Source organism: Oryx dammah, unplaced genomic scaffold (genome assembly GCF_014754425.2).
Source record: "Oryx dammah isolate SB20612 unplaced genomic scaffold, SCBI_Odam_1.1 HiC_scaffold_11211, whole genome shotgun sequence".
NCBI lineage: Eukaryota > Metazoa > Chordata > Mammalia > Artiodactyla > Bovidae > Oryx > Oryx dammah.
This window is the reverse complement of record NW_024080604.1, coordinates 42,782-68,417: the sequence shown is the minus strand read 5'-3', so window position 1 is coordinate 68,417 and position 25,636 is coordinate 42,782. Positions and strand designations below refer to the sequence as shown.

Below are 25,636 nucleotides of genomic sequence, written 5' to 3'. Positions count from 1 at the left end.
TGAAACTCCAATCCTTGGGCCACCTGATGTGAAGAGCTGACTCGTTTGAAAAGACCCTGATGCTGGCAAATATTGAAGGCGCAAGAAGGGGACGAAAAAGGATGAGATGGTTGCATGGCATCACTGACTCGGTGGGCATGAGTTTGAGTGAACTCCGGGAGTTGGTGATGGACAGGGAGGCCTGGCGTGCTGCAGTCCATGGGATCGCAAAGAGTTGAACATGACTGAGCAACTGAACTGAACTGAATTTCAAAGGTCATTTTTTTTTTTTTCATCTATTTATTGGCTGTGCTGGGTCTTCATTGCTGCACTCAGGCTCTCTCTAGTTGTGGAGAACAGGGTTACTGTTTGTTGCGGTGAGTCGGCTTCTCTCTGTAGTGGTTTCTCTTGTGGAGCACAAGCTCTAGGCGTGCAGGCTTCAGCAGCTGCAGCTCCCGGGGTCCAGAGCAGAGGCTCAGTAGTTGTGGTGCACAGGTTTAGTTACCACGTGGCATGTGGGATCTTCCCAGACCAGGGATTGAACCTGTGTCTCCTCCATTGGCAGGTGGACTTTTGACCATTCTGAGCCACAAGGAAGCCCCAGGCTCTAGCTTTTGCACTGCACAAACACTCGCCTATTTTTCCTCCTTCCTTCCTTTCCTCAGTTTTGACATGGACAGGAATCTGAAAGAAAGGAAGTATCCTGGGTATTAATTTCCTGCTTCATATCCAAGTCACCCAGTGAGGAAGTAGGCCTCCATTTGTATGTGTGACCATCCTCCACCTCTCTCTCTGGGTTTTCTTGTTTTTTGTTGTTGTTTTTTAAATAGTATTATCCTCCCAGCCCAATAGTAGAAACCCTGCCAGAATTTCCATTAGGAAGCTCATTTTTCAGTGTCTTTTAACCAAACCATAAAACTTTATTCTGCCTCTTAAGCAGAATCCTAAAATGATCTTGGCTTGCTGTCAAGTTTTTTTTTTTTAATAAATGTATTAAGGAAAATAATCAATTAAAGGCAAAAAATCAATCATTTTATTTCTACTGTTTCTCAGAAGACTGTTTTAGTCTGTGCTATCCTCAAAAGGCACCTCATATGAAGCTTGTCCCTACTCAGCACAGTGACTTGGATAGGAGCTAAAATGACTTAAATCTGCATTTTAAATATTTAAAATCAATAATAAAATGCCTTGTATTCACATAATCCTGGTTGGCTCATGGGTCTATTTATAAAATGGAGCAGTCAGTTAATATGCCTCTTCAGAATTCAGAGAGCAGTCAGTTGTGAGATGTCTATAAAGTATCTTATTTAGCAGCTTTTTAAACTTACTTTTTAGCAGCTCCCTATTAAACCTGACTCTTCCATTCTGCCAACAGTGGCAGTGATATGTCATCCTGCCCTAACATGCCATGGAGTCGCACAGCAAGAATGAGTTGTATCATTCACCCACAGTGTCAGTTATGGGGATTTCTCCTTTGTTTCTTCTTGACTGCACAACCATTCATCCTGGATGATTTAGACGGTGGTTTTCAAACTGTGCCTGGGAATCTGGAGGCGTTTCTTTGGGCCTCAGTGTTGGGCTTGGAGGGTGGGAAAGCTGAGTGTATACCCTCCCCATACCCCCTGCCCACTTAAGCCAGTTTCATATTTACCATTTTTGTATCTTAGACTTTGGCGTTAGATTTCATTTATAAATATTTGGAAGATTGAGGGTCTGGGCTGTAGAGGTAACAAACCAATGACTTATTTGGCCTGCAGAGTTTTTGAAAACGCAGCTAGAACATGGCCGCCTTGGGCAGGGGATCCCCAGTCCGGCTGCGTGCTGGTGGCCACCACCCTGAGTCTTGCTGCAGACGTTAGCTGGCTGTGAGAGGCATGGAGCTTGCCCCTGGACATGACCGCACTCAGGAAGAAAGGTCAGGAAGAGCATCCATGCAGGACATCAGAGCCAATCCCAAGGTTTTCGTTTTAACCATTGGTTCTGTGTCTCGTGCCTGCATGAAGTTCTAAGCGAAGCTGCAGACGTGTGGAAACATGGCGAGGTTGGGCCTCCTTTTCCCTTGGCCTCGCTCCCAAGAATCGCTAAGCAGCTGAGGGAGACGGGCCGCACAGGAGACTTGGGGTTGCGTGCCGGGAGCAGCCAGGAGTCTGAGGAGTTAGGAAATTACAGCAGGTTGCCGCTGGACACAGAGCTGGAAGCTCACACGGGCCAGCCCTTCGTGTGTGGGGGAAGAGAAAGCCTTCCTCATCGCAGCTTCTGGGTGAAGGGCCGGCCCCAGGACGCACGCTCCACCCCTGTCTCCACCAAGCCACCTCCGCCCTGAGTGCCTGCCCCATCGCCCTGAGTGCCTGCCCCATCACCCAGCCTCGTTTATCTAGACCACTGCTGATTAACCCCTCGGTTTCTTGCAGGAGACCAGTCAGGGGATGAAAACATTACTCAGATGCTCAAGCGAGCCCACGACTGCCGGAAGACGGCTGAGAACGCCGCCAAGGCCTTGCTCATGAAGCTCGACGGCAGCTGCGGGGGCGCCTTCGCGGTGGCCGGCTGCAGCGGGCAGCCCTGGGAAAGCCTGTCCTCCAACAGCCACACCAGGTAGTCTGCGCTCCTGCCGCGCCGGGCGGGCGTCCACGGGCTCCCCTGGCCAAGCTCGAGGACTGCGAGGCTCGGGATGTGAGCTGGAGAGCTGGAGAGCGCCTTCTCATTTTGCCGGCCAGAGGGAAGGGGCCGAACCCAACTGTTCCTTTCTGTTTTGTACCCTTTCCCACTTTGTTCTGCCCTCCATTTCCTAACAGTCCTTGATTTTCGAGAAGCATCTAGGCTGGTGAAGGCACATGTGCTGCAAATGGTCCCGAAGCACCCAAGCCCCAGACCACCTCCTAGTTGCAGGCTGCCTTCTCTGCCTTCCTCCTGTGCCTGTGGCCTTCGCAAGCCCTTCTCAGGCAGCAGGCTTCCCTTCTCCCACCTTTTGCCCTGTGGAGTGAGGCCGTATTCATAGCATGTGTTTAGCAGATGCTTAGGATGAACCAGGGCTCACGTTCAGTATCCGTGAATCTAGAAAACTGAGGCGGGTGCTTGAACAAGATGGGGAGGGAAACAGTGAACACCTCGCTGTGTGCATGATTTGCTGGAGCGGTTGGATTCCACTGGGTGTGGGTGGACAGTCATAATGAAACGTTTTCTAATGATCTCATGTCTTGTCACCAAAATTCCTAAAAACATAAATGCCTTCCCTTTTTCTTCTTTTTTTTTTAAATTAAAATTGATTTACAATATTGTGTTAGTTTCTGGTATACAAGCTAGTGATTCACATATATGTGTATATATATATTTCTTCATATTCTTTTCCATTGTTTAATATATAATATTGAATATAGTTCTCTGTGCTATACAGTAATACCTTATTTGTTTATTTGATATATATATATATATATATATATATATAGTGGTTTGTACCTGCTAACCCCAAACTCCTCATTTATCTCTCCCATCCCCTTCCCCCTTTAGTAGGCATAAGTTTGCTTTCTATGTCTGTGAGTCTATTTCTGTTTCATAAATAAGTTCATTTGTATCATATTTTAGATTCTGAATGTAAGTGATATCATATATTTGTCTTTCTCTCTTACTTCACTTAGTGTGATAATCCCTAGGTCCATCCATCTTGCTGCAAATAGAATGCCTTCCCTTTATGTTCCAGTTCTGTCTAGAAAGTACTTTGTTAGAGATCCTCATGTAATAACCACATCACAAAAGATAGGAAGAGTAATGATCCCATTTCTACAGGTGAGAGAGCCTTGGCTCAGAGATGTGTGAGTGACCTGCCTACATGAAGTCACGTAACGGACAGCTCAGAAGGGTGTTCGGACCCAAGCCCAGACTGCGCCACCAAATGTATTCTTTTCACTAGGCCAGGTTGGAGCTTATGACTTAAAAAATGCTGTTTGCTTACAGGTCAAGCAACCAAAACCATGTAAGGGTGTATTCAGTCTCAAGGGCAAAAGGAGAAATACTGATGTTTTGTTCAGTACCTGAAGGGAACATAATGACCCCAGCTGTCTCTCCTGCTGGCAGGATCCCAGCCATCTGCCCAAGTGCTGACTTACCTGTTCTGGACCTGGTGCCTCAGGAAAGGCGACATCCCCAGTAACACACTTGGCCAGGTGCCCACAGACACGAGAGAGTTATTTCCTTTTGACTCCAGCAACAGTTGTCTTATTCAAGGAAGCAAAGCACAGATAATCATTTATTTATTTTCTTAAAACCAGATTATTTTGTTTAAACTCATAAAGCAGATGCTCTTCTTATTGACTTTTCCAGATGTGGATAATCTGTAATTTCCACATTCATTTAGAATAGAAATGCAGTTCTCACATTGTCAGTAAATTCTGTCCTGTTGAATTAGTGAGCACAAGAGTTGGGTTGACAGGAATTGTGTGCTGTTTCAGGAGCTTATAAAGGGTTTCTTACAGGTTTTTAGCTTACACCTCCCCACCTGCAAAATAATTATGTTGCTTTAATCTAAGTCAGACTCAAATGTAGAGCCAGGCAGGAGCGGGAACATTCTCTCTCCAGCCCTTCAGTGGAAACTGTAATGGTGAATATTGCTTAGAAATATTTTAATCACTCAGTCGTGTCCAACTCTTTGTAACCCCGTGAACTGCAGCATGCCAGGCCTCCCTGTCCATCACCAACTCCCAGAGTTCACTCAAACTCACGTCCATCAAGTCAGTGATGCCATCCAGCCATCTCATCCTCTGTCGTCCCCTTCTCCTCCTGCCCCCAATCCGTCCCAGCATCAGAGTTTTTTCCAATGAGCCAACTCTTCGCATGACGTGGCCAAAGTAGTGGAGTTTCAGCTTTAGCATCATTCCTTCCAAAGAACACCCAGATCTGATCTCCTTTAGAATGGACCAGTTGGATCTCCTTGCAGTCCAAGGAACTCTCAAGAGTCTTCTCCAACACCACAGTTCAAAAGCATCAATTCTTTGGCGCTCGGCGTTCTTTATAGTCCAACTCCCACATCCATACATGACTACTAGAAAAACCATAGCCTTGACTAGAAGGAACTTTGTGGGCAAAGTGATGTCTCAGCTTTTTAACATGCTGTCTAGGTTGGTCATAACTTTTCTTCCAAGGAGTAAGCGTCTTTTAATTTCATGGCTGCAAACACCATCTGCAGTGATTTTGGAGCCCCCCAAAATAAAGTCTGAAACTGTTTCCACTGTTTCCCCATCTATTTGCCATTAAGTGATGGGACCAGATGCCATGTTCTTCGTTTTCTGAATGTTGAGCTTTAAGCCAACTTTTTCGCTCTCCTCTTTCACTTTCATCAACAGGCTTTTTAGTTCTTCTTCACTTTCTGCCATAAGGGTGGTGTCATCTGCATATCTGCTGCTGCTGCTGCTAAGTTGCTTCAGTCGTGTCCAACTCTGTGCAACCCCGTAGATGGCAGCCCACCAGGCTCCCCCATCCCTGGGATTCTCCAGGCAAGAACACTGGAGTGGGTTGCCATTTCCTTCTCCAATGCATGAAAGTGAAAAGTGAAAGTGAAGTCCCTCAGTCATGTCTGACTCTTAGCGACCCCATGGACTGCAGCCCACCAGGCTCCTCCGTCCATGGGATTTTCCAGGCAACAGTATTGGAGTGGGGTGCCATTGCCTTCTCCATATCTGAGGTTATTGATATTTCTCCCAGCAATCTTGATTCCAGCTTGTGCTTCTTCCAGCCCAGCGTTTCTCATGATGTACTATGCATAGAAGTTAAATAAGCAGGGTGACAATATACAGCCTTGACGTGCTCCTTTTCCTATTTGGAACCAGTCTGTTGTTCCATGTCCAGTTCTAACTGTGGCTTCCTGACCTGAGAAGCTTAATTTGAGGTTATGTATTTCTGTAGCTTGAGATTACTCAGAACATAGTTTCTATTTGCAAAGATGACCTTATTAAAGATTGACCCTATGAACTAAATTCAGTCTTAAACAGATCTTCCCATCAAAGTACAGAGGGCTTACAGTGGTCAGATTTCACTCAATTCTCCCTAAAAATTCCCTTTCACATTCCCACCCAAATCAGAGCTGCTCAGAGGGTACAGAGGAGCCATAGGCCAGGCATTCATGTGGCGACACATTCTTGGGACCTGACATAACCAGGCTGCTGATCATGTTCAGTGTGGCTCAGAAAAAAAGTCCCCCGCAAAAAGAAGAAAGTCCCAAACCACCAGACGCTTTCATAATTATAAGTGATTCTGTTTGTAAATCTTGGCGTTCCACTCAGCCTTCCCAGCTTGTCAAGATTATAGACAAAAGACAGACCGGAGGCCTCCGAGGTGGAGCTCTTTGTGGCTCCACCAGTCCCCTCCCCTCCCACTGTAGCCAGCTGGCAGGGAGACTTCTAATCAGAGTGCCAGCCAACTGCTCCCCCAGGTCTCGGGAAAGGAATGCTGAGTGCCAGGCTTCAGACTGGTATTACACGGCAGCTCCCGATAACTGAAACGTCGTGGTTTTGGAACTGAGCAGCGGAGGGGTGGTTCCCAGGGGGGAGAATGAACATGGTAACCAGCCCAACAGCTGACTCTGTAGTCAGGAGCCCAGAGATGCTGCTCTCGCAGTTTTGAAACTTTTTTTTTTTCTTGCAAAACCACAGCTGCAGCCTCATTAGAAAATAGAATTGTCTTAATAGACAGAGTAACTAGGTAATGTGGGTTGCCTGGATAGCTTTATCAATGTATCACAGCAGTGAGGCAAGTGGACTAAACTGCTGAGAAGTGAGAATGGGAATTCTTAGTCAGACCCACTCTTTTTGTCAAGCATTACACTTTCAGCTCATTGGTTAGAAGCACGATCATTGATCTAAATCTACATTAGGACAAAGGGCTAAGACAGCGTCAGCCACAGCAAGCCTGCCCTTTTGGAGGCTGGGGTCCCTTCTGTCCTGCCAGCAGGTGCCAATCCTGTGAGGCTGTGATTGCAGCCTTGCATTTAGCTCGGGAAACACCCAGGGAACTGGGATTCCACCTGGCTGACCTCTCACACTGAGGCCTCGGTTCAAATGGAGAGAGAGGAACAGAGGTGCCCAGCCCTCACCTTCCAAGACCTAAGATGAAGTTTCCCTGGAACAGAAAGAAAGACTGAGAACAGTGGAATTGTGTCCACTGAAAGGGTGAATGGACTTGAAGCAGCTGTCCAGTTAGGATAAGCCTGTGTACCCCCTGCAAGTCAGCTACCTTCCAGGAATGAGAGTCAGACTCGATCTGACTGTCAGAGTAGGCATGTCTACTTTCCTCTGAAAAAAAGAGGTGCTTTCCCCACCCAAGTACCAGGAGAGTCTATCCGGAGTCCTTGGGACTTAGGCTTAGGAGTGCTCATCAGTTCTAAAGTCCAGCTCAGACACAGTTCTCCACATGATGATAGCATGGCAGGTAGGCCTCCTGCAGAAATGTCCTGTCACTTATCATTTAGCTCCTATGGAAACTAGATAGAGAGTTGAAATGCTTTCACTTTTCTTAAGACTTGCTGATTCCCAAAAAATGATATGCTCATTGTATTAAAAGTAAGCTTAACAGTTGAAATCCAAGCATTACATAAAATTCCCCATGTGAGGACCCTCACTGAAAACAATGTGGCGCCCAGTCTGGAGAGTGTCTTCACAGATTCAGCCGCCCATTTTTAATTACCTGCTAGCCCCTCGGTTGCCAGTGGCAGACGCATACTCAAAGCTGGGGGTGGATATCGGGCCTCCCACACGGGAGCCGTGGACCCAGGCTGAGGGCAGAAGGCTCTGATGAGCAGGAGAACCAGACTTCACCTGGCCCCTGTGGCCCCCACACCTCCCTGCTGCAGGTCACTCCCCAGACAACAGAAAACCCGCACGCCACCCCCATCAGTACACTGGGCTGACTGGTTTCACTCTTGTCAAGTAAGAAAATCCTCGGAAGGAACATCTTGCCCAGCTGGGCTCAAGTATCTCCCCAGTTATCTGTGGTCATGGCAGTTTCCACAGGAGCCTCGGGGGCAGAGAGGAGGGGAGGGTCCCAGAAGAAGGGGCAGGGTTGTGTCATCAACAGACCAACACATGGCATCTTTAAAAATGTGACTCCAGCCCATTTTACCCCGAAAAGGATCCTGTTAATCGGACTCTTGAATCTTGCCTCTCCCTTCTCTTCCCGCTTAGTGTCGTTATATGTTTAGGCATCTGTGTGTGTGTCATTCTTCTCAGTAGTAGCTTCCCTGGTAGCTCAGCTGGTAAAGAATCTGCCTGCAGTGCAGGAGACCCCAGTTCAGTTCCTGGGTCAGGAAGATCTGCTGGAGAAGGGATAGGCTACCCACTCCAGTATTCTTGAGCTTCCCTGGTGGCTCAGCTGGTAAAGAATCTGCCTGCAATGCATGAGACCTGGGTTTGATCCCTGGGTTGGGAAGATCCCCAGGAGAAGGTATAGGCTACCCACTCCAGTGCTCCTACCTGGAGAATTCCATGGACAGAGGAGCCTGGCAGGCTGCAGAATGGGGTTGCAAAGAGACAGACACGACTGAATGACTTTCACTTATTGCATGTTTTTACTATTACAATACTGTTGCAGACTCCACCCTTGTCCTTGTCTCTGTGCCCTTGATGCAATTTCTATGGGATTAAGTCTGAGAAGTAGAAGGTGCTGGCTCAAAAATGACTATTATTTCAAATGTCAACTTGTGCCACCCACCCCCCTGTACATGATTCAGCAACTGTGTGAGCACCTCTGCCTCCTTTGCTGAAACTGGATAATATACATTTTTAAAATTTGGTCAATCTCTAAGCAAAAAAAAAAAAAAAAAATACCCTTAATGTTTTACTTTGTACCTCTTAATTATTAGTGATGTTGGAAATCATTTACAGTCATCCCTCGGTATCCTGGAGGGATTGGTTCTGGACCTCAGTTCAGTTCAGTAGCTCAGTTGTCTCCAACTCTGCAACCCCATGAATCGCAGCACGCCAGGCCTCCCTGTTCATCACCATCTCCCGGAGATCACTCAGATTCACGTCCATTGAGTCCGTGACGCCATCCAGCCATCTCATCCTGGGTTGTCCCCTTCTCCTCCTGCCCCCAATCCCTCCCAGAATCAGAGTCTTTTCCAATGAGTCAGCTCTTCGCATGAGGTGGCCAAAGTACTGGAGCTTCAGCTTTAGCATCATTCCTTCCAAAGAAATCCCAGGGTTGATCTCCTTTAGAATGAACTGGTTGGATCTCCTTGCAGTCCAAGGGACTCTCAAGAGTCTTCTCCAACACCACAGTTCAAAAGCATCAATTCTTCGGCCCTCAGCCTTCTTCACAGTCCAACTCTCACATCCATACATGACCACAGGAAAAACCATAGCCTTGACTAGATGGACCTTAGTCGGCAAAGTAATGTCTCTGCTTTTGAATATACTATCTAGGTTGGTCATAACTTTTCTTCCAAGGAATAAGCGTCTTTTAATTTCATGGCTGCAATCACCATCTGCAGTGATTTTGGAGCCCCAAAAAATAAAGTCTGACACTGTTTCCACTGTTTCCCCATCTATTTCCCATGAAGTGATGGGACCGGATGCCATGATCTTCGTTTTCTGAATGTTGAGCTTTAAGCCAACTTTTTCACTCTCCTCTTTCACTTTCATCAAGAGGCTTTTTAGTTCCTCTTCACTTTCTGCCATAAGGGTAGTGTCATCTGCATATCTGAGGTTATTGATATTTCTCCCGGCAATCTTGATTCCAGCTTGTGTTTCTTCCAGTCCAGCGTTTCTCATGACCTCTGTGGATACCAAAGTTCAAAGATGCTCAAGTCCCTTGTGTAAAACATTGTAGTATTTGCATTAGAACCTACACACATCCTCTCATATATTTTAAATCATGTCTAAGTTACTTATATAATACCAAATATAATGTAAAAGCTATGTAGATAACTGTAAATAAAATGTAAATGCTATGTAAATAGGTGCCAGCACATGGCAAATTGAAGTTTTGCTCTTTGGAACTTCCTGGATTTTTTTTTTTTTCCCCTCAAAAATTTTCCACCTGAGGTTGGCTAAATCTGCAGATGCAGAATTCGTATATAGGGAGTGCTGACTGTAAAGTGTTTAATTTTTTTAATGTCAGAGAAATTATTAGCAGCAGTAGAAGTATCAGATCTATATGGTGTTTCTCTCAGTATGTTATCAGCAACCAAATCAGGAGCAGGTTAATATTTGTTTTAGAGATGCCTGGTTTCCAACATCATCATAACAGCACCTTATAAGTAGTAGCAGAAATATCATCTGTCTCCTAACTGTGTCTCTCATTTTGCCTTCCACTGTCAGCTAAGTTTCTGAAAGCAGAAAGTGTTTGAGGACTGTAATTATCTGGTGGCAGATTTTACCTACCAGTATAATCTCAGAGGATCTGTTCCAGGACTCACCACAGATTACCCCAACCTCCATCATAAATGTAATACTATATACATATGTTTTTTAAATTCTCAGATGCGCTGAGTCTTTGTTGCTTTGCTCGGGCTTTCTCCGGTTGCAGCAGTCGGGAGCTACTTTTCCTTGCCTTGCGTGGGCTTCTCATCGCAGTGGCCTCTCTTGTTGTGGAGCACGGGCTCTATGTGTGTGGCTTCAGGAGCTGCATCTCACAAGCTCTGGGGCATAGGCTCTGTACTTGGGGCATGCAGAGTTAGTTGCTTCATGGCATGTGAGATTTTCCTGGACCAGGGATCAAACCTGTGACTCCTACACTGGCAGGTGGATTCTTATCCACTGTGCCAGGAAAGTCCTATAGAACTTTATTTATTTTTAAAAGATCCAGGTATAAGTGATCCGCACAGTTTAAACTTGGTGCTTGAGCATCAGCTATATATATATATATTTTTTTTTTTTGGATAATTTTTCCTGCCTGAACCACTTCTCCTAAAGAATTCTTATAATCATATGAGAGCATCCAGACCTAGGAGGTTTGGACTGTGTTGAGTATTTTTACTCCTTTGTGACAAAGCATTGTCAGAAACGTGGTGGGGCATGGGTGGATACCCAGCACAACACTGAAAGGTTCAGGCAGTTGACAGGCTCAAGTTTCTGCTCAGGGAAGTGGGGCCCAATGTCACCTGGCCTGACGCCTGCCACCCTTCAAATAAATTTTAAATGCTCAGCAACTAGAAGGCCCCCCGGTGGCACTTGGTGTAAGTGAGGTTGTAACTGGGAGCCGTGTAAGACATTGAGAAAAACTTTAGGAAGGATCCATCTCTGGTTTTCAAGGCAAAAGAAATGTTCTTTTCTGCCAAGACAAGATGAGGAAGCTGAAAAAAAAAAAGATGGGATTTTTTTCCCTATAAAGCAAGAGGGGAAGTTGTCTTGAGGACAAGAATCAGACACAGTGGAGAGGGACAGAAGAGAGGCCATCTGAACTCCACTGTTACATCCAGTCCCACCACGATCAGGCAGGCAGCGGGTGGGGGCCCCAGGCCGGCCAGCAAGCGCTCCCCTCGCCGGAGGCCCTCACGTGTGCAGTGAGCGGACGTCCCACAGGCCACTAATGGACTCTGAACCGAGCCAGCCGAGGGGGCTCAAGCAGAGCATCAGGAAAGGAGAAACTCACGCAACCTGGCCTGGCTCCTCGAGAAACCAGAGCAAAACACCGGGCTTTCTTTCATCTGCCCCTCTCCCACCATCCGCCTCACCCTGGAGAGGAGGAGCCCTTGACAAGTGTGCTCATCCTGCGATCCTCCTGCATCCCCAGCCTGAGGGTTAATGGCTGACTTGTCCCCCGCCCGGCAGCGGCAGCCAGCTCTCTGGAGACCGCGCCTTTGTCTAGAGGAGGCTGAGAAAGGGCCATGGCCTCCCCTCCACCCAGTGCTGTCAGAGCCATATTCCGGGTAGGACCGTGGGAGCACAGAGCAGAACTGTAATGAGCCTCGCCTGATCCGTTGCCCGCTGGGGTGTTCTGGAAGGAGACGGAAGCTGCCCCGAGGGGCTGCCGGGCTGGGCGCTTATCTGGAATTAAACTCTCCCCTGGAAAAGCATTACAGCCCTGAGCTTTCCAGGGGGTGGAGATTGGCGGGGGGGGGGAGACCTTTTGCCCTTCTTTTCTGCTTCTTTCTCTCTTAAAATTCTACCACAGTAGAGAGGGTGAGACAGAAGCCTTCCCTGCCAGACTCGGGATCAAGCCCCGGTCCCAGAGGGTTCCAGGACACCCCAAAGCCGGGCAGCCTCTACCCACCCAGGTCAGGGTCTCCCAGGCAGTTCTTGGGGGTGTTCAGGTCCATTCAGCACTGGCTGTTGTGCTGTGTCTCAGACAGGCAGTTTTCTGCAGGATCTGCTGGGTGGCTGCCATCCCAAGAGGGAGGTCCTGGGTCTGGTGTTGGGTATGGAGAGGCCACTGGCCCAGCTTCCCTCCCCCTCTGCCTCCCCCAAAGCAAGCATGGTGTGTGGCCTGCCAGCTTCAGGACCCCACTTTACCACAACTGGAAAGCTTGGGTGATTTACTCTGGACCATAAAGCTAGGCATGGGTAGAGGAAGATCATTTACTCGGGTCTGCCTGATGTCAGAGACCGGCTCGCACTTACTGGTACCCACCAGATCAGCCCAGGAATGTAGTGGCCACTCCCGAGAGAATTTGGGATGGGGTCCCATTACCTTACAGGCTACTTTGCAAATGCCCACTTATCCTGTGGGGTCAACCAGTTGTTCTCAAACCTGCCTGAGCCTCAGAATCAGCTGGATGGTACATTTTAAAATCGATGGCTGCCCTCCTCCAGCATTCCCGACTCTCTGAGTCTGGGTTGTGGAGTCTGGGAACATGCATTCCTAACAAGTTCCCAGGTGATACTGTCATCCCCAGCCTCACCACTTCGAGTGTCTTCGAAAGCCACTGGGGAGCACCAGTCCTGCTAAACAGAAAATATGCCAACATATTCACCTTTCAGGGCCTGCAGAATATTTGGAGAACTAACTCTAGGTTCTACTGTCCTTTGAGTTTTGAAGTAGTTTTTTTTTTTTTTTTTTACTGAGGTATATTTGATTTATAATGTTGTGTTAACTACTGCTGTACAGCAGAGTGCCTCAGTTATACATATATATACATTGTTTTCCACTATTGTTTATCACAGGATATTGAATATAGTTCCCTGGGCTATATAGTAGCACCTTGCTGTTTATCCATCCTATATACACCAGTTTTACAGATCTGTATATATTATGTATAATATCTATAAATCATATCTATATGTCAGTTTATCCGTTCTGCATACACCAACCTCTCAATGCTTCCCTCTCCCAGCCCTCCTCCTTGGCAACCTCCAGTCCATTCTCTGTGTCCCTGTTTCTGTTTCATCTGTTCACTTCAGTCACTCAGTTGTGTCTGACTCTGTGACCCCATGGAAACCTATCTATTTCATAGATGGGTTCATTGGTGTCCCATTTTAGATGCCACATATAAGTGATATGGCATTTCTGACTTGCTTCCCTTAGTATGATAATCTCTAGTTGCAGCCACATTGCTGCCAATGGCATTATTTTGTATTTTTTATGGCGAATATTCCATTTATACACACACACACATATCTTCTGTATCCATTCATCTGTTGCTTTCATCTCTTGGCCATTGTAAACAGTACTGCTGTGAATGTAGGGGTGCCTGTATCTTTGTGGATTATAGTTTTGTTCAGATACCTGCCCAAGAATAGGATTCTGAATCATATGATAATTCTACTTTTAGGTTTCTGAGGAGGCCCCAAACTGTTTGCCACTGTGGCTGCACCAACTTGCAGTCCCACCAGTTAAGCAGGAGAGTTCCCGTTTCTCCACACACTCACCAGCATTTACTATTTGTAAACTTTTTGATGAGGGCCATGCTGACCGGTGTAAGTTACCTTCGATTTGTAGGAAATATCTTTTTTAAGTGACGGGAATCAAAGGGTAACTCAAGTGTGTTCTATGTCTTTTTTTTAAATTCTGTATTTATTGTACTTGGTTGCCCTGCTTCTCCACTGCTGTGAGTGGGCATTCGCTAGTTGTGGAGAGAGGGGCCTGCTCTCTAGTTGCAGAACGCGGGCTTCTCCTTGCGGTGGCGTCTCTCGTTACGGAGCCCAGGCTCTGGGTTCATGGCCTTCAGCAGTTGCAGCCCGTGGGCCCAGGAGTTGCGGCAGGGGGGCTTAGTTGCTCTGCGGCCTGTGCAGTGGCCCCAGACCAGGACTGGAACCTGTGTCCCCTGCATTGCCAGGAAGACTCCCACCTGCTGTACCACCAGGGAAGCCCAAGTGTGTTCCATTTCTAAAACAGCATTTCAAAGAAAACATGAAAAAAGGCCACCCAGGTATTAGATTATCTCTGGGTTTTCTGTATATTTAAAATTTTCCAAAGTGACTTTTCATGAAAAGAAGCTGTAAAGTGAACTTCTGGTGGTGAGTCTCAGCTTCATGGGAGAGGATTTTCCTGCCTGAAGCCTTCTCCCCACTCACTGGAAAAAAAGTGTTGCTATTTCCCAGCACCGTGCTGTCTAAACATGCCGTGTCTGGGAGGGCATCTCCTCACTCAGTCACGTGGAATGCGCTGTGAACACTGCCACCGCTTCAGTGCACTCTAATTTTGCTCACACGTGGAACCGTAGGCCTTAGGCATCTATCCCTCCACACTGTGTTGACAAACCACCCAGGAGGGTGCTTCTGTGTGAGGCATGCCTGTCACCGAGCTTTGCTGAAGAAGGCTGAGGTGCTGAGGGAGGACCCTGTCTCTCCGCAGGACGAGCCACTCTTGGGCAGCTGTCACCCCCAGACGCCCCGCCGGCTCCCCGCGCCCTCTGCTGGCAACACCGGTTGCTCGTTCATGCTCCCGTGCGCTGCTTTGTTTATGACGTCACACCTGAAGCGTTCCAGCTGGAGGGCATTGCTGCTCATCCTTTTTAAAATACAGCTTGAGAACACAGCACTGATGGATGAATAGTTTTTAACCTCCTTCCTGTCTTCTCAGCTTCCACCTTCTCTCCAGAGCTTGTTACAATAGCCCCCAAAAGGGTTCCCTGTCTCTGACCTTGCCTCCCTGCATCCCTCCTCAGTACAGCAGAGGGAGCCTGTTAAAATGTAAGGTGAATCCTGTCACTCCTCTAGTACAGACCCTCCAGGGGCTTCTACATCTAATTCTAGAGAGAAAACACAACCCTATGGGGCCCTATGAGACCTGGCATTTGGCCCCACACTCTCTGACCAGCTCTCCCTGCTCACCTCCACTGGACACGTGTAAGTAACCACCACCACCTCTAAAGAGGTGGTGTGTGTTGGTCAGACTGATCTCGCTCCGTCCTGATGGAGTCAAGGCGGGTAGGGGGCCTCAGAGAGTCTGTGGTAATCGGGAGCTTTTATGCTGGCCCGAGTTCTCTGACTTAAAGACCACCAGAGCCCTAGGGAGTCCTCTTCCTCGTGTGTGTGGATACCATCCCTTCCACCCTTCCCTCCCTGGAAGCCTCACCTTCTTGATAACGTGTCACAGACCAGAATGGGACGTTCCTGTCACATCGAGGCTGTGAGGAGGTTTCGTCTGCTGGCTGGGGGCCTGTTACCCTGTTGCTGTGAGGTGAGGAGGGCAGGCCTGGGCTCGGGGCAGTGGAACAGCCTGTGGATACCAGTCCCTGCTCCTGGCTCAGCACCTCACAATGGAAATCTTGGGGAGAGGCAACGTCAGCCCAGGCCCAGCTGCACCGGGTTCCAGTCACGAAATGTCTCAGAACCTCCACTTCCAGGTCTGTAACGACAGAGATGGTGATGCCAGGCTGGCCTGTTTGATGACAGCTAAATAGGCCCCTTGCTTGTTTATCTGCCATCTTTCCAAAGCCAGTTCCATGCGGGCTATGAAAAGTGCAGGGGTGTCCAGAGAAACCGCTGTAGGTCTTGAGAGCCAGGCTGCAGGTTTCCTGTGGTGCTCACCCTGCCGGGGGACTCCGGAACCCACAGAAACATGCGTGGCCTGTCACGTTCCCGGGGTTCAGGCCCAGGTGCTCCTTAGAACTGCCAGCCCCCTTAGCATTCCCACAGGGTGGGTGGCCGAGGGCCCCTCGGACCGCGTGTGTCCCTGTGAAGGACTTATATTCATCCATGATGGGGGAGGAACAGCCGGGGAGGCCTGGGGGCACCCTGCTTTCCAAGCTGTGGCAATACGACCCACAGAGGGTGCCCTCACTGCCCTTCTTTCTGGCTCCCACCGCCCGGGGCGGCTGTCAGCGGTCTGGGGTGTGTGTCTGCACAGTGTGTGTGCACGCACACACACAGTCTGCAGGTCATACTACAGATACTTAGTTCTTCACCTTGCTCTGTTCCTTTAACGTATCCCTTTTGTTAAGTCTTGTCCATAAGCACACCTATTTTGTTTCATTTTTAATTTAAACTTTTTATTTTTTATTGGGTATAGCTGATTAATAATACTATAACAGTTTCAGGTGAACAATGAAAGGACTCAGTCATACATATATGTGTACCTGTTCTCTCCCAAACTCCAGTCCCATCCAGGCTGCCACATAACACTGGGCAGAGTTCCCTGTGCTATACAGTAGGTCCTTGTTGGTTATCCATTTTTAATATAGCAGTGTGTACAACTATTTGTGTGACATATTTTTCATCCTATTTCCTTAAACTCTCTCCACCATTGTCATAATTATTTCCATAATGTCTATGTAATTTTATTCTTTTTGATATATACTATAACTCACTAAACCTTATATTCCATGAAACATCTTTGTATGTGTGTATCTTTTTGCTTCTGTGGAATTATTTCCTTAGAATTCATTTCTAAAGTCCACATATTGTCTTAAAGGGTGTAGACATTTCTGATATTCTTTACATCGTCTCTTTCCCAAAAGGTGGTATTGATGTCCAGTGCTAGGAAGAATGCTTTTTGTTGTTGATGTTTTGGCATTACCAGCTGGGTGCTATTGGGAGAGGAAGGTATGGAGAAGTTCAGTTCAGTTCAGTTCAGTTGCTCAGTCGTGTCCAACTCTTTGCAACCCCATGAACTGCAGCAAGCCAGGCCTCCCTGTCCCTTACCAACTCCCGGAGTTCACTCAAACTCATGTCCATCAAGTCGGTGATGCCATCCAGCCATCTCATCCTCTGTCGTCCCCTTCTCCTGCCCCCAATCCCTCCCAACATCAGAGTCTTTTCCAGTGAGTCAACTCTTCGCATGAGGTGGCCAAAGTACTGGAGAAGAATGAGGAGGAAGAGATCTGTTAGCAGTTACTAGAGATGCAGTGAGGTGGTTTGTTTTGTCTTCTCAGCACGACCAGCTCCACAGCCAGCAGCTGTGACACGGAGTTCACTAAAGAAGATGAGCAAAGGCTGAAGGACTACATCCAGCAGCTCAGGAATGACAGGGCGGCGGTCAAGCTGACCATGCTGGAGCTGGAGAGCATCCACATCGACCCGCTCAGCTACGACGTCAAGCCCCGGGGAGACAGCCAGCGACTAGACCTGGAGAATGCGGTGCTGATGCAGGAGCTCATGGCCATGAAGGTATCCGTGGCGGGGGGGGGGGGTGCCTTTTCTCAACCCTCATCCCCTGCACTCTGCTGTCATCAGGAGGAAACATAAAAAGGCCTCTCAAGAGCTGGTTAGCCATCCATGTGCAATTGCCTCTCCACAGGAGGACAGCCAGAACCTCGTGTGTAGACAGGAATGGTTTCAGTATGTCCAGGGTCCCTTGAGCTGGAAGTGCTCCTAGAGAGGTTCACTCAGCACTGGAGAAGCCTCGGGGGGTCCCAGGCCAGAATGGGACACCTCATCTCCAGGAGAAGCCAGAAGAGGTCTCGGCAGGGTGAAACAGCCTCCTATCGGCCTCCAGAATGCTTGCAGGTGCTTCCTGGGTTGATGCTGATGTTAAGGTGAGGCGGGGAGAACAGAGCGAGGCCAGGGCAGCATTTGGACAGGAGCCCTGGTTTCCTGACCCCCTTGTCCGTTTGGTGCTGTGTGGGACGCCAACAACCACCTTCCCCATCACACCCCAGGCGCCAGTTCGCCCTCGTCCTGGTCGTCCTGGGTAGAGATATCCCTGTAGATACTTGTGGCCTTAGACCTGTTCGGACCTGCAGGTTTCAGAGATTTAGGACTGGTCTTTGTTCTATTCTTGGCTGAGAGTTCCTGTTGTACATTTATACACCCCTCAGGTTTGTCATCGGATTCCTCAAAGGAGGCTTTTCTTTTCCCACCCAAAACCTGAGGACACACGTGTCCTGGCCGCCCCTCCAGAAGGCAGCCTTCTAGTCTCCTCTATGAGGTAGTGCTCCCTTCGGGCGCTCTGGCCTGGCTGTCCACCCCGCCCTTGTGCAGGTGCTGAAAGCCCAGGTCCTCGGGCCCCTACCCATCCGAGCCCTCAGGGACCAGCACTGTGACTGCCTCATCTTTCCTCTTGGGCAGAATGCCCGCTTCATCTCTGGCACCCATGCATTCATCTCTCCTTCTCTCAAGCTTGCGTCTGTGTGTTGTTCTGGGCGTGACTGTCCGTATTAGCTCAGGACACAGTGTTGCCAGCACCTTAAGAATCCTGTTTCTAGTGGCAAAAGATGAGACGGTTCAGTGTGTGGAAACACCTTTCATCCTGGTTTTATGTCATCGTCAGGAAAGGTTTGCGTCTTCTTTTGAGCAGTTGCTCGGCACATTGCCCTCTCCATGGCTAATACCGTCCCTGAGTGTAACCAGCCGTGCTGGGTGCCCTCCCAGTGTTTCCCCACATTGGAGCTGAGACCATCCCCCCACCTGGGTCTGGCTTACCCAAGACAGCACAGCAGGCCTGTGGCTTCTTAGCCCAGAGGAGGGTCACTTCCAGGATGACCACAGTCAGTCAGTGACTTGGTGAATCCCTCTCAAGGGATTCAGTGTATGAAGTGACTCCGTGTATGAAGAATCCTTTTAAGTAGGATCACAGAAAGAGCTGGGGAGACTGACCAGGTGGTCATGGGGTGGTGGACTCGCCCTCCAGCAGACGCAAAGGACAAGGGTCATGTATGGGCTCACCCTGAAAGGGGGACTGTAGCTTGGTGCTTACCTGGCCTCCGAGCTGGATGTCGTGGGTTCACACTCAGGCTCCATAATTTACTCAGTATGTGGGCTGAGAAGAGATTGTAGGCTCTGCTTACCCCAGTGTCCCATCCATGAATGGAGATATTCATAGTACCTACCTCAGGATGAGAGGACTTAATGAGCTGCTTAGGAGAACCATTTAAAGCAGTGTTACATGCTCAGTAAATGCTAGTGCTTCTCACTGTTACCTGGTCCCGGAGAGCACTGTCCCATTTTGGGGTCACTTCTTACTCTTCACAGCAAACTCTCCTTTGGCTTTTGCAAGCTCCTTCAGGAAGTGACCTGAAGAATAGTCACCTGAGGAGGGCTCTGTTTCCATGGATTTTATTTGGGCCCTGAAGTCGATAGGGCCTGGGGCCACTGTCACTGCTGTGGATGCTCCCGAGCTGCCCAGCGTGGCTGCAGGACCCAACTGCCATGAGAGTGATGATATCCATGGATTGGTGTCATGGAAAATGGGAAAGGAAACGGAATTTAGAAGGGACCTAGTCAGATGCTTCAACCTCTTTGATATGGGTTAGCCTCTGCCTGCAGAAAACTGGCCTCCAGCAAGGTGAGTATAGAAGAGGAGGTGGAATCTCCTGGTTGTTAGAAAGATGCTCCTTATTGTGAGCCAGAGCCTGCAGGCCTGTCCCTTCTACCCGTTGATCTCCGCTGTGGTGCACAGTGGCAAGCCCGTGGCGTGGTGCGGGCATGTGGAGACAGCCGTCCAGTCTCCCGCGAGGCTGTGAGTGGCGGTCGGGGGCCCCGCTGTCGCCCCACCAGGCCCTCATGTGCTCTGTGCCCTGCAGGAGGAGATGGCCGAGCTGAAGGCCCAGCTCTACCTCCTGGAGAAGGAGAAGAAGGCCCTGGAGCTGAAGCTGAGCACGCGAGAAGCCCAGGAGCAGGCCTACCTGGTCCACATCGAGCACCTCAAGTCTGAGGTGGAGGAGCAGAAGGAGCAGCGCGCGCGCTCCCTCAGCCCCACCAGCAGCGGAGGCAAGGACGCGGCCGGCAAGGTAGGGCGGCCGGGCGCCCCCTCCCCTCCCGCAGAGCTGCGCTCACTGCCCGCCGCTTCCTCACGTGCAGAGGAACTGCAGCCATTCTAGAGATCTGAAAGACAGTGCCGTTTTGAGTGCAAAGAAACCAAGTCCACATTTTTTCACCTCACTTTATGTAGCTGGTAAAGCATCTCATAGATCATGGTCTCATCCGGGGAGTGGCCTGAACAGTGGTCCAGGAGGCCGGTACTCACCTCACCCCCTCCTCCTGGCCCGTGTGATCCTCAGTGTTGATCACGTGGTACTGAGCACCACACGTCATCTCCCCTGAGTCTCATGACTCCCGGGAAGCAGGAGTTATCCCCTTTACATGGCAAAAATGAGGTATAAAAGAATGGGGGCGGGGGCGGTCTCACAGCTGGTAAATGGCAGAACCAGGATTTAACCCCAGTCTGGCTGACTCTGGTCCTCCTCCTCTCACGTGCTTCCTCCTCAGCTTCCTTAAGGTGGAAGGCAGGAGGTGGCCTGAGGCAGAGGGGGAGGAAGGCGAGCGCTGAGTTACCCCGAAGAGTGCAGAGTGTGGGCTGCCGGCGGCATCATCTTGCAAACTCACACTTTCATTAGCCCTCAAGTCTTTTTTTCTAGAATTCAAGCTCATTCTGTCATCCTCTATTGCAGAATAATCCCAAATACTGAATTGGAGAAAAAAAATAGTCTAGACCCTAAAGAAAGACATCCCTCGCCACAGGGTCCTGGAATTCCGTGCATGCGATTTTCTGTTTCTGATGAACGCCAGCTGCTCCTGACCCATTTATCTCTGGCCCGAGACTGTGGGCATGCAGTGACTTGCTGCTCTGTGAGTGGCCCCTCATGGCCCAGGTGTAGGGGTGTCTCCACCAGAGGAGTGTCCTTAAGAAGGAAGCCCCTTGCTGATGCTACGCGGCAGAGAATGGTTCCCCTAAACAGCTAAGAACTGTGCTGCCTGCTCCAGAGGCCATAGCCGCCCTCTGCCCACTTCACCTACAAGGGTGCCAAGGGAGCCGGGGCCACAGCACCCAGTGGGGCTGCTCTCCCAAGGCCCTGCTGCTTCTCAGTCGTCCACTCCTGTGATGGATGTGACGTGGTCCAGGCAAGATGCTGCAGGTAGTTCCAGGATTTTAGCTTCCAGTGCAGGACACCAATGGGCAAACAGATGATCACAACAGAGGGCACAACATCCAGAGTGCAAAGATCGATGCCCAGTGCGAGGGGAGGCCACAGGCCAGACCCACGATCCAGATTTGGAGGTTAGGGGCAGGTTTCCTGAACACAGACCCAGTGGAGAGTGGGTGCAAGCCCAATGAAGAGGCCAGGAAGGACGTGGAAGTCTGCCCTGGGCCGATGGAGCAGCACAGGCCAAGCCCAGGGGGCGGAGGCGTTGATGTGTTGCCTGGAGAGACCCACCAGCTGCGCCGTCCTGGGCACGGCGAGGGATCGCAGAGGGGCTTTTGCAGGAAGGGACGTGACACAGTCTGAGCTTGGGAAAGGTCACCAGGGGGTGCACCCTGAGACCACATGCCAGTGCCTGAGGGGTCTGACCACGGGGTTGAGGGCTCTGACCATGGAGTGGGCAGCAGTGCTTCTTCACACGGGAGAATCCGGGGCTCACAGACATGGCTTGTCCGTTCTGTGGCAACGGCTTCAGAATCTATCCACAGCCCTTTGAGTTTGTGAGCCGTCACTCTGGGACAGAGCTCCTGTGTTTGCGTATGTACTCTTAGGGTGGGGTGGAAGTGGACTTACTGAGCTCTTGCCAGGAGAGGCCCATAAGCTGAGCATTTTCCCCTGGTTCTTCCTATTTATTTTGACTGGGGGAAGCACTGTATTCTGTGGAATGGCTCCAAAACACAGAAATCTCTTTGACGTAAAAGACCAGATGATTTATTTTTATTTTTTTACATTAAGAGTACAGAGCTTTTATAAAAGTACCCTGTGTTGTTCAGGTAATGAAATTAGAGTAAGCTGATTATTTTGTCTTTCAAAAATTAGACCCATTTACTCTATCAATAATATCTCCCTTCTGGGCTATTCATTTGGTCTTATCTGTTGGTAGATGAGGCAAGCAGTCTGGAGCAGAGGCTGGAGCCAGATAGTCAGTATTTTAGGATTTGGGGGTCATACAGATTCTGCTGCACCTATGTAATTCTGCCATTGCAAAACTGTCTCTTCCTTACTGCGAAGGAAGAGACAATACAGACACAGAGGCACGTGGCTAGGTTCCAACAATGCTTTATTTATAGACACTGAAATTTGAATTTCATATGATTCCTACATATCATAAAATAGTCCTTTCTTTCCCTTGATTTAAAAAATAGAAACACAATTTTTACTCTGTGGGCCTTAATAAAAACAGGTGGCCAGCCAGACTGGAGTTTAGAACACCTACTCTTGATTCAAGGTAGGGAGGTGGTTGGGTGTTGTGCTTCGTTTAAAACTTCCCTTTGGCCAACAGGCTGAGTCCCACATCTTAACCAAATCACATTAGGTTTTTTCAGTTCTTGTCTGTGTGCAGCAGATTACTAGACGCGCTCGGTGAGCCGCACCGGGGGAAACAAAGCTGGCCTGTCTTTAAGGAGACGCGTCAGCCCCGCGGGGGAGTTGATGTGCTCACAGAGGGTGTTGGACGCTGGAGAGATTGCAGAGCTGGTCAGTGGCAGCTCGGGGCTGCAAGACGCCAGGTGGAGTGGAGGAAAGAGAGCAGAGCTGGGGGCCGGAGGAGAGCTCAGACGCGGTGCTCTGCTCCCGAGCCCCGGGGGCTGTGGCGCATCTATGTGGGCAGGCAGAGGCGCCCTCGTGCCTCCTGTCAACTGGACTTCCAGCCCTGGGCCCCTGACCCCTTGGAGCGCTCACCCACTGAGATGCAGCCTTCTGTCTACATTCTGTCTCGAGTAACAGGGCACAGGCTTTTTCTTCTGGAGCCTGGGTTGTAGTAAATCCTCAGGAAATGTCTGCTGAGCAAATTATCAGATGAGCACTGTCCCCCTCTGTTTATTCCACAGCAGAGCAGCTGCCCTCCATCTGTATGCAGACAGTGGGCCGCTCAGATGGGCACAGTCACAGTGTTATAGATGGACTGTGCTCCATGCTGGGTTTAGGCCTTCTCTAAAGGCTCTCACGTGTCCTCATCTGTAAAACAGGAGGAGTTGGGTTGCTGCTGCTGCTGCTGCTAAGTCGCCTCAGTCGTGTCCGACTCTGTGCGACCCCATAGACGGCAGCCCACCAGGCTCCGCCGTCCCTGGGATTCCCCAGGCAAGAACACTGGAGTGGGTTGCCATTTCCTTCTCCAGTGCATGAAAATGAAAAGTGAAAGTGAGGTCACTCAGTCGTGTCCGACTCTTTGCAACCCCATGGACTGTAGCCTACCAGGCTTTTCGATCCATGGGATTTTCCAGGCAAGAGTACTGGAGTGGGATGCCATCGCCTTCTCGGATGAGTTGGGTTAGGTGACGTCAAAGTTCCTGTCTGATGCCAAGACACACTTCCGTTTTCCTCCCCTTCTCCTGGGTTTTCTAGATGATTACCTGGACCCAGTGAAGCCCCTGAATCCAGAGGAGACCAGGTTTCTCCCCGGAGGGTGTGGGGTGGGGGAGGGACCACACAAGCATGTATGTTTCCCACGCGTCTTTCCTGAGTGAGGAGCGCTGGCCGGAGTGGGCATCCTGGTTCCGCCGGGTCCTGGCAGTGACTCAGGACAGCATCACTTCCTTGAGCCTTGGTGTCCTCCTTGGCCAGGAGGGGACACTGACAGTGTCCGCTGCAGAAGGCCGTCACGGTGGTCAGACGAGGGGACTCGTGTGTGTGACCTGGGCGCCCGTGAGTGCTCGGGACGTGGGGCAGCCTGGGTGCGCTGCGGGCGCCCGGCCGGGGCCGCCCTGCCGTTCTGCCCGCCTCCCGCTCTGCCGTCGGTGCCCTCGGCTCAGCCGCAGGCCTGACCCAGTGCTTTGCGTCCTCAGGAGTGTCCGGACGCCGCCTCCCCTGCCCTGTCCCTGGCCGAACTGCGGACAGCGTGCGGCGACAGCGAGCTGGCCACGGAGTTCACGAACGCCATCCGTCGGTAAGCACCCAGCCCGCTGCCCAGAGAGGCAGTTTCTTCCAGGGGTGACGGCGTAGGCCAGGGGTGATGGCTGGGGTCGGTTCTCGCAGCTGCTGACGCCACTCGTTGGGGGTATCACAGGTGCCTGGGAGAGAGGAGGCCCCGTACCGCCTTCTTGTGCAGGCCTGCAGGCCAGAAAGGTGAGTGCAAGAGGAAAATATATCCAGTGATGCCACCTGGAGACAGAAAGGGCCTGCTTCTGCACCTTTCCGTTGTGGTGTGGCACTGGCTAGAATCTCAGGACTGTCTTAAACGGTGACAGTCAAAACAGGTGTCTTTTGGTATCACTGGGATGGAATATTGCAGGTAAATTCTGTTGGCTCTTTAGGGAATTTTTAACAGTTTCTTTGGCTGCTTTATACATATAGCATCTTCCTCAAATAGATAATTAAGTTGACTGAAGAGAAAACAAAAAAAACAAACAGGTGTCTTTACCTTGTTTCCACCTTCAGTGAGAATACCTGCCTCACCATCTTGGTCTCTTTCCACTCAGACATCCTCAGTTTATTTACCTCTGGGCGTTTTCCTCTATTGTGGCTGTTTCTCTGTCCTTTCTAGATCTGTCTTCCATATCCTGACTTTTCATCCTCTCCCCACCCTTTTGCACTCAGTTCTAGGGCAAGGCCGTCCAGCAGAAAAGTAATGCAAATCACACCATAATGTTAAATGTTCTAGGACCCATGTTTTTTTAAAAAAGAAGAAACAGATATACTCCACTTTAATAACGTATTGTATTTCACTCAGTGCATACAAAATATTTCAAAATATAAATCCATATCTCTAAAAGATATTCTTTCTTCTAATTTTTCTAATTATTTTTTGGAAAAATTTCTTCTAATTTTTTTTTTTACTAAATTTTCAAAATCTACTGTGAATTTAGTACATTTATACTTATTGCACATCAGATTCAAACGAGCCAACACATCGAGCGTTCAGTAGGTCTCATGGCTGTGGCTGCCCTATGAATAGTGTGGTTCTGATCAGCCCTGGGTGTTCATTGGAAGGACTGATGCTGAAGCTGAAGCTCCAGTACTCTGGCCACCTCATGAGAAGAGTTGACTCACTGGAAAAGACTCTGATGCTGGGAGGGATTGGGGCAGGAGGAGAAGGGGACGACCGAGGATGAGATGGCTGGATGGCATCACTGACTCAATGGACATGGGTTTGGGTTAACTCCAGGAGTTGGTGATGGACAGGGAGGCCTGGCGTGCTGCAGTTCATGGGGTCGCAAAGAGTCGGACACGACTGAGCGACTGAACTGAGGAGGTTCTTAAGGTCCACTTTCCAACCTATTCCAGTCTTCTTGCCTGGAGAATCCCCATGGACAGAGGAGCCTGGCGGGCTACAGTCCATGGGGTCCCAAGAGTTAGACATGACAGAGCAACTAAACAACAACAAATGTATTCCCTAGCTGCAGCCACCATGGTGTTTGACTGATGTGTTGAGTTTATTTTGTTGATTAAATCTATCATCTCTCTCGTAATAATGATATCTTCTTGCGTCTCTCT

General features: G+C 49.5%; 1 protein-coding gene across 1 annotated transcript in view; it reads left to right on the top strand.

Moving 5' to 3' along the window:
• Positions 1-25,636, top strand: part of LOC120861032 (colorectal mutant cancer protein) — a 308,064-nt gene that overhangs the window by 263,701 nt on the left and 18,727 nt on the right. Inside the window, exons 12-15 of the mRNA XM_040236721.1 lie at positions 2,391-2,574; positions 17,219-17,453; positions 19,808-20,014; positions 23,989-24,089. Of these exons, the coding sequence (XP_040092655.1) occupies positions 2,391-2,574; positions 17,219-17,453; positions 19,808-20,014; positions 23,989-24,089 (727 nt within the window). The remainder of the gene's footprint in view (positions 1-2,390; positions 2,575-17,218; positions 17,454-19,807; positions 20,015-23,988; positions 24,090-25,636) is intronic.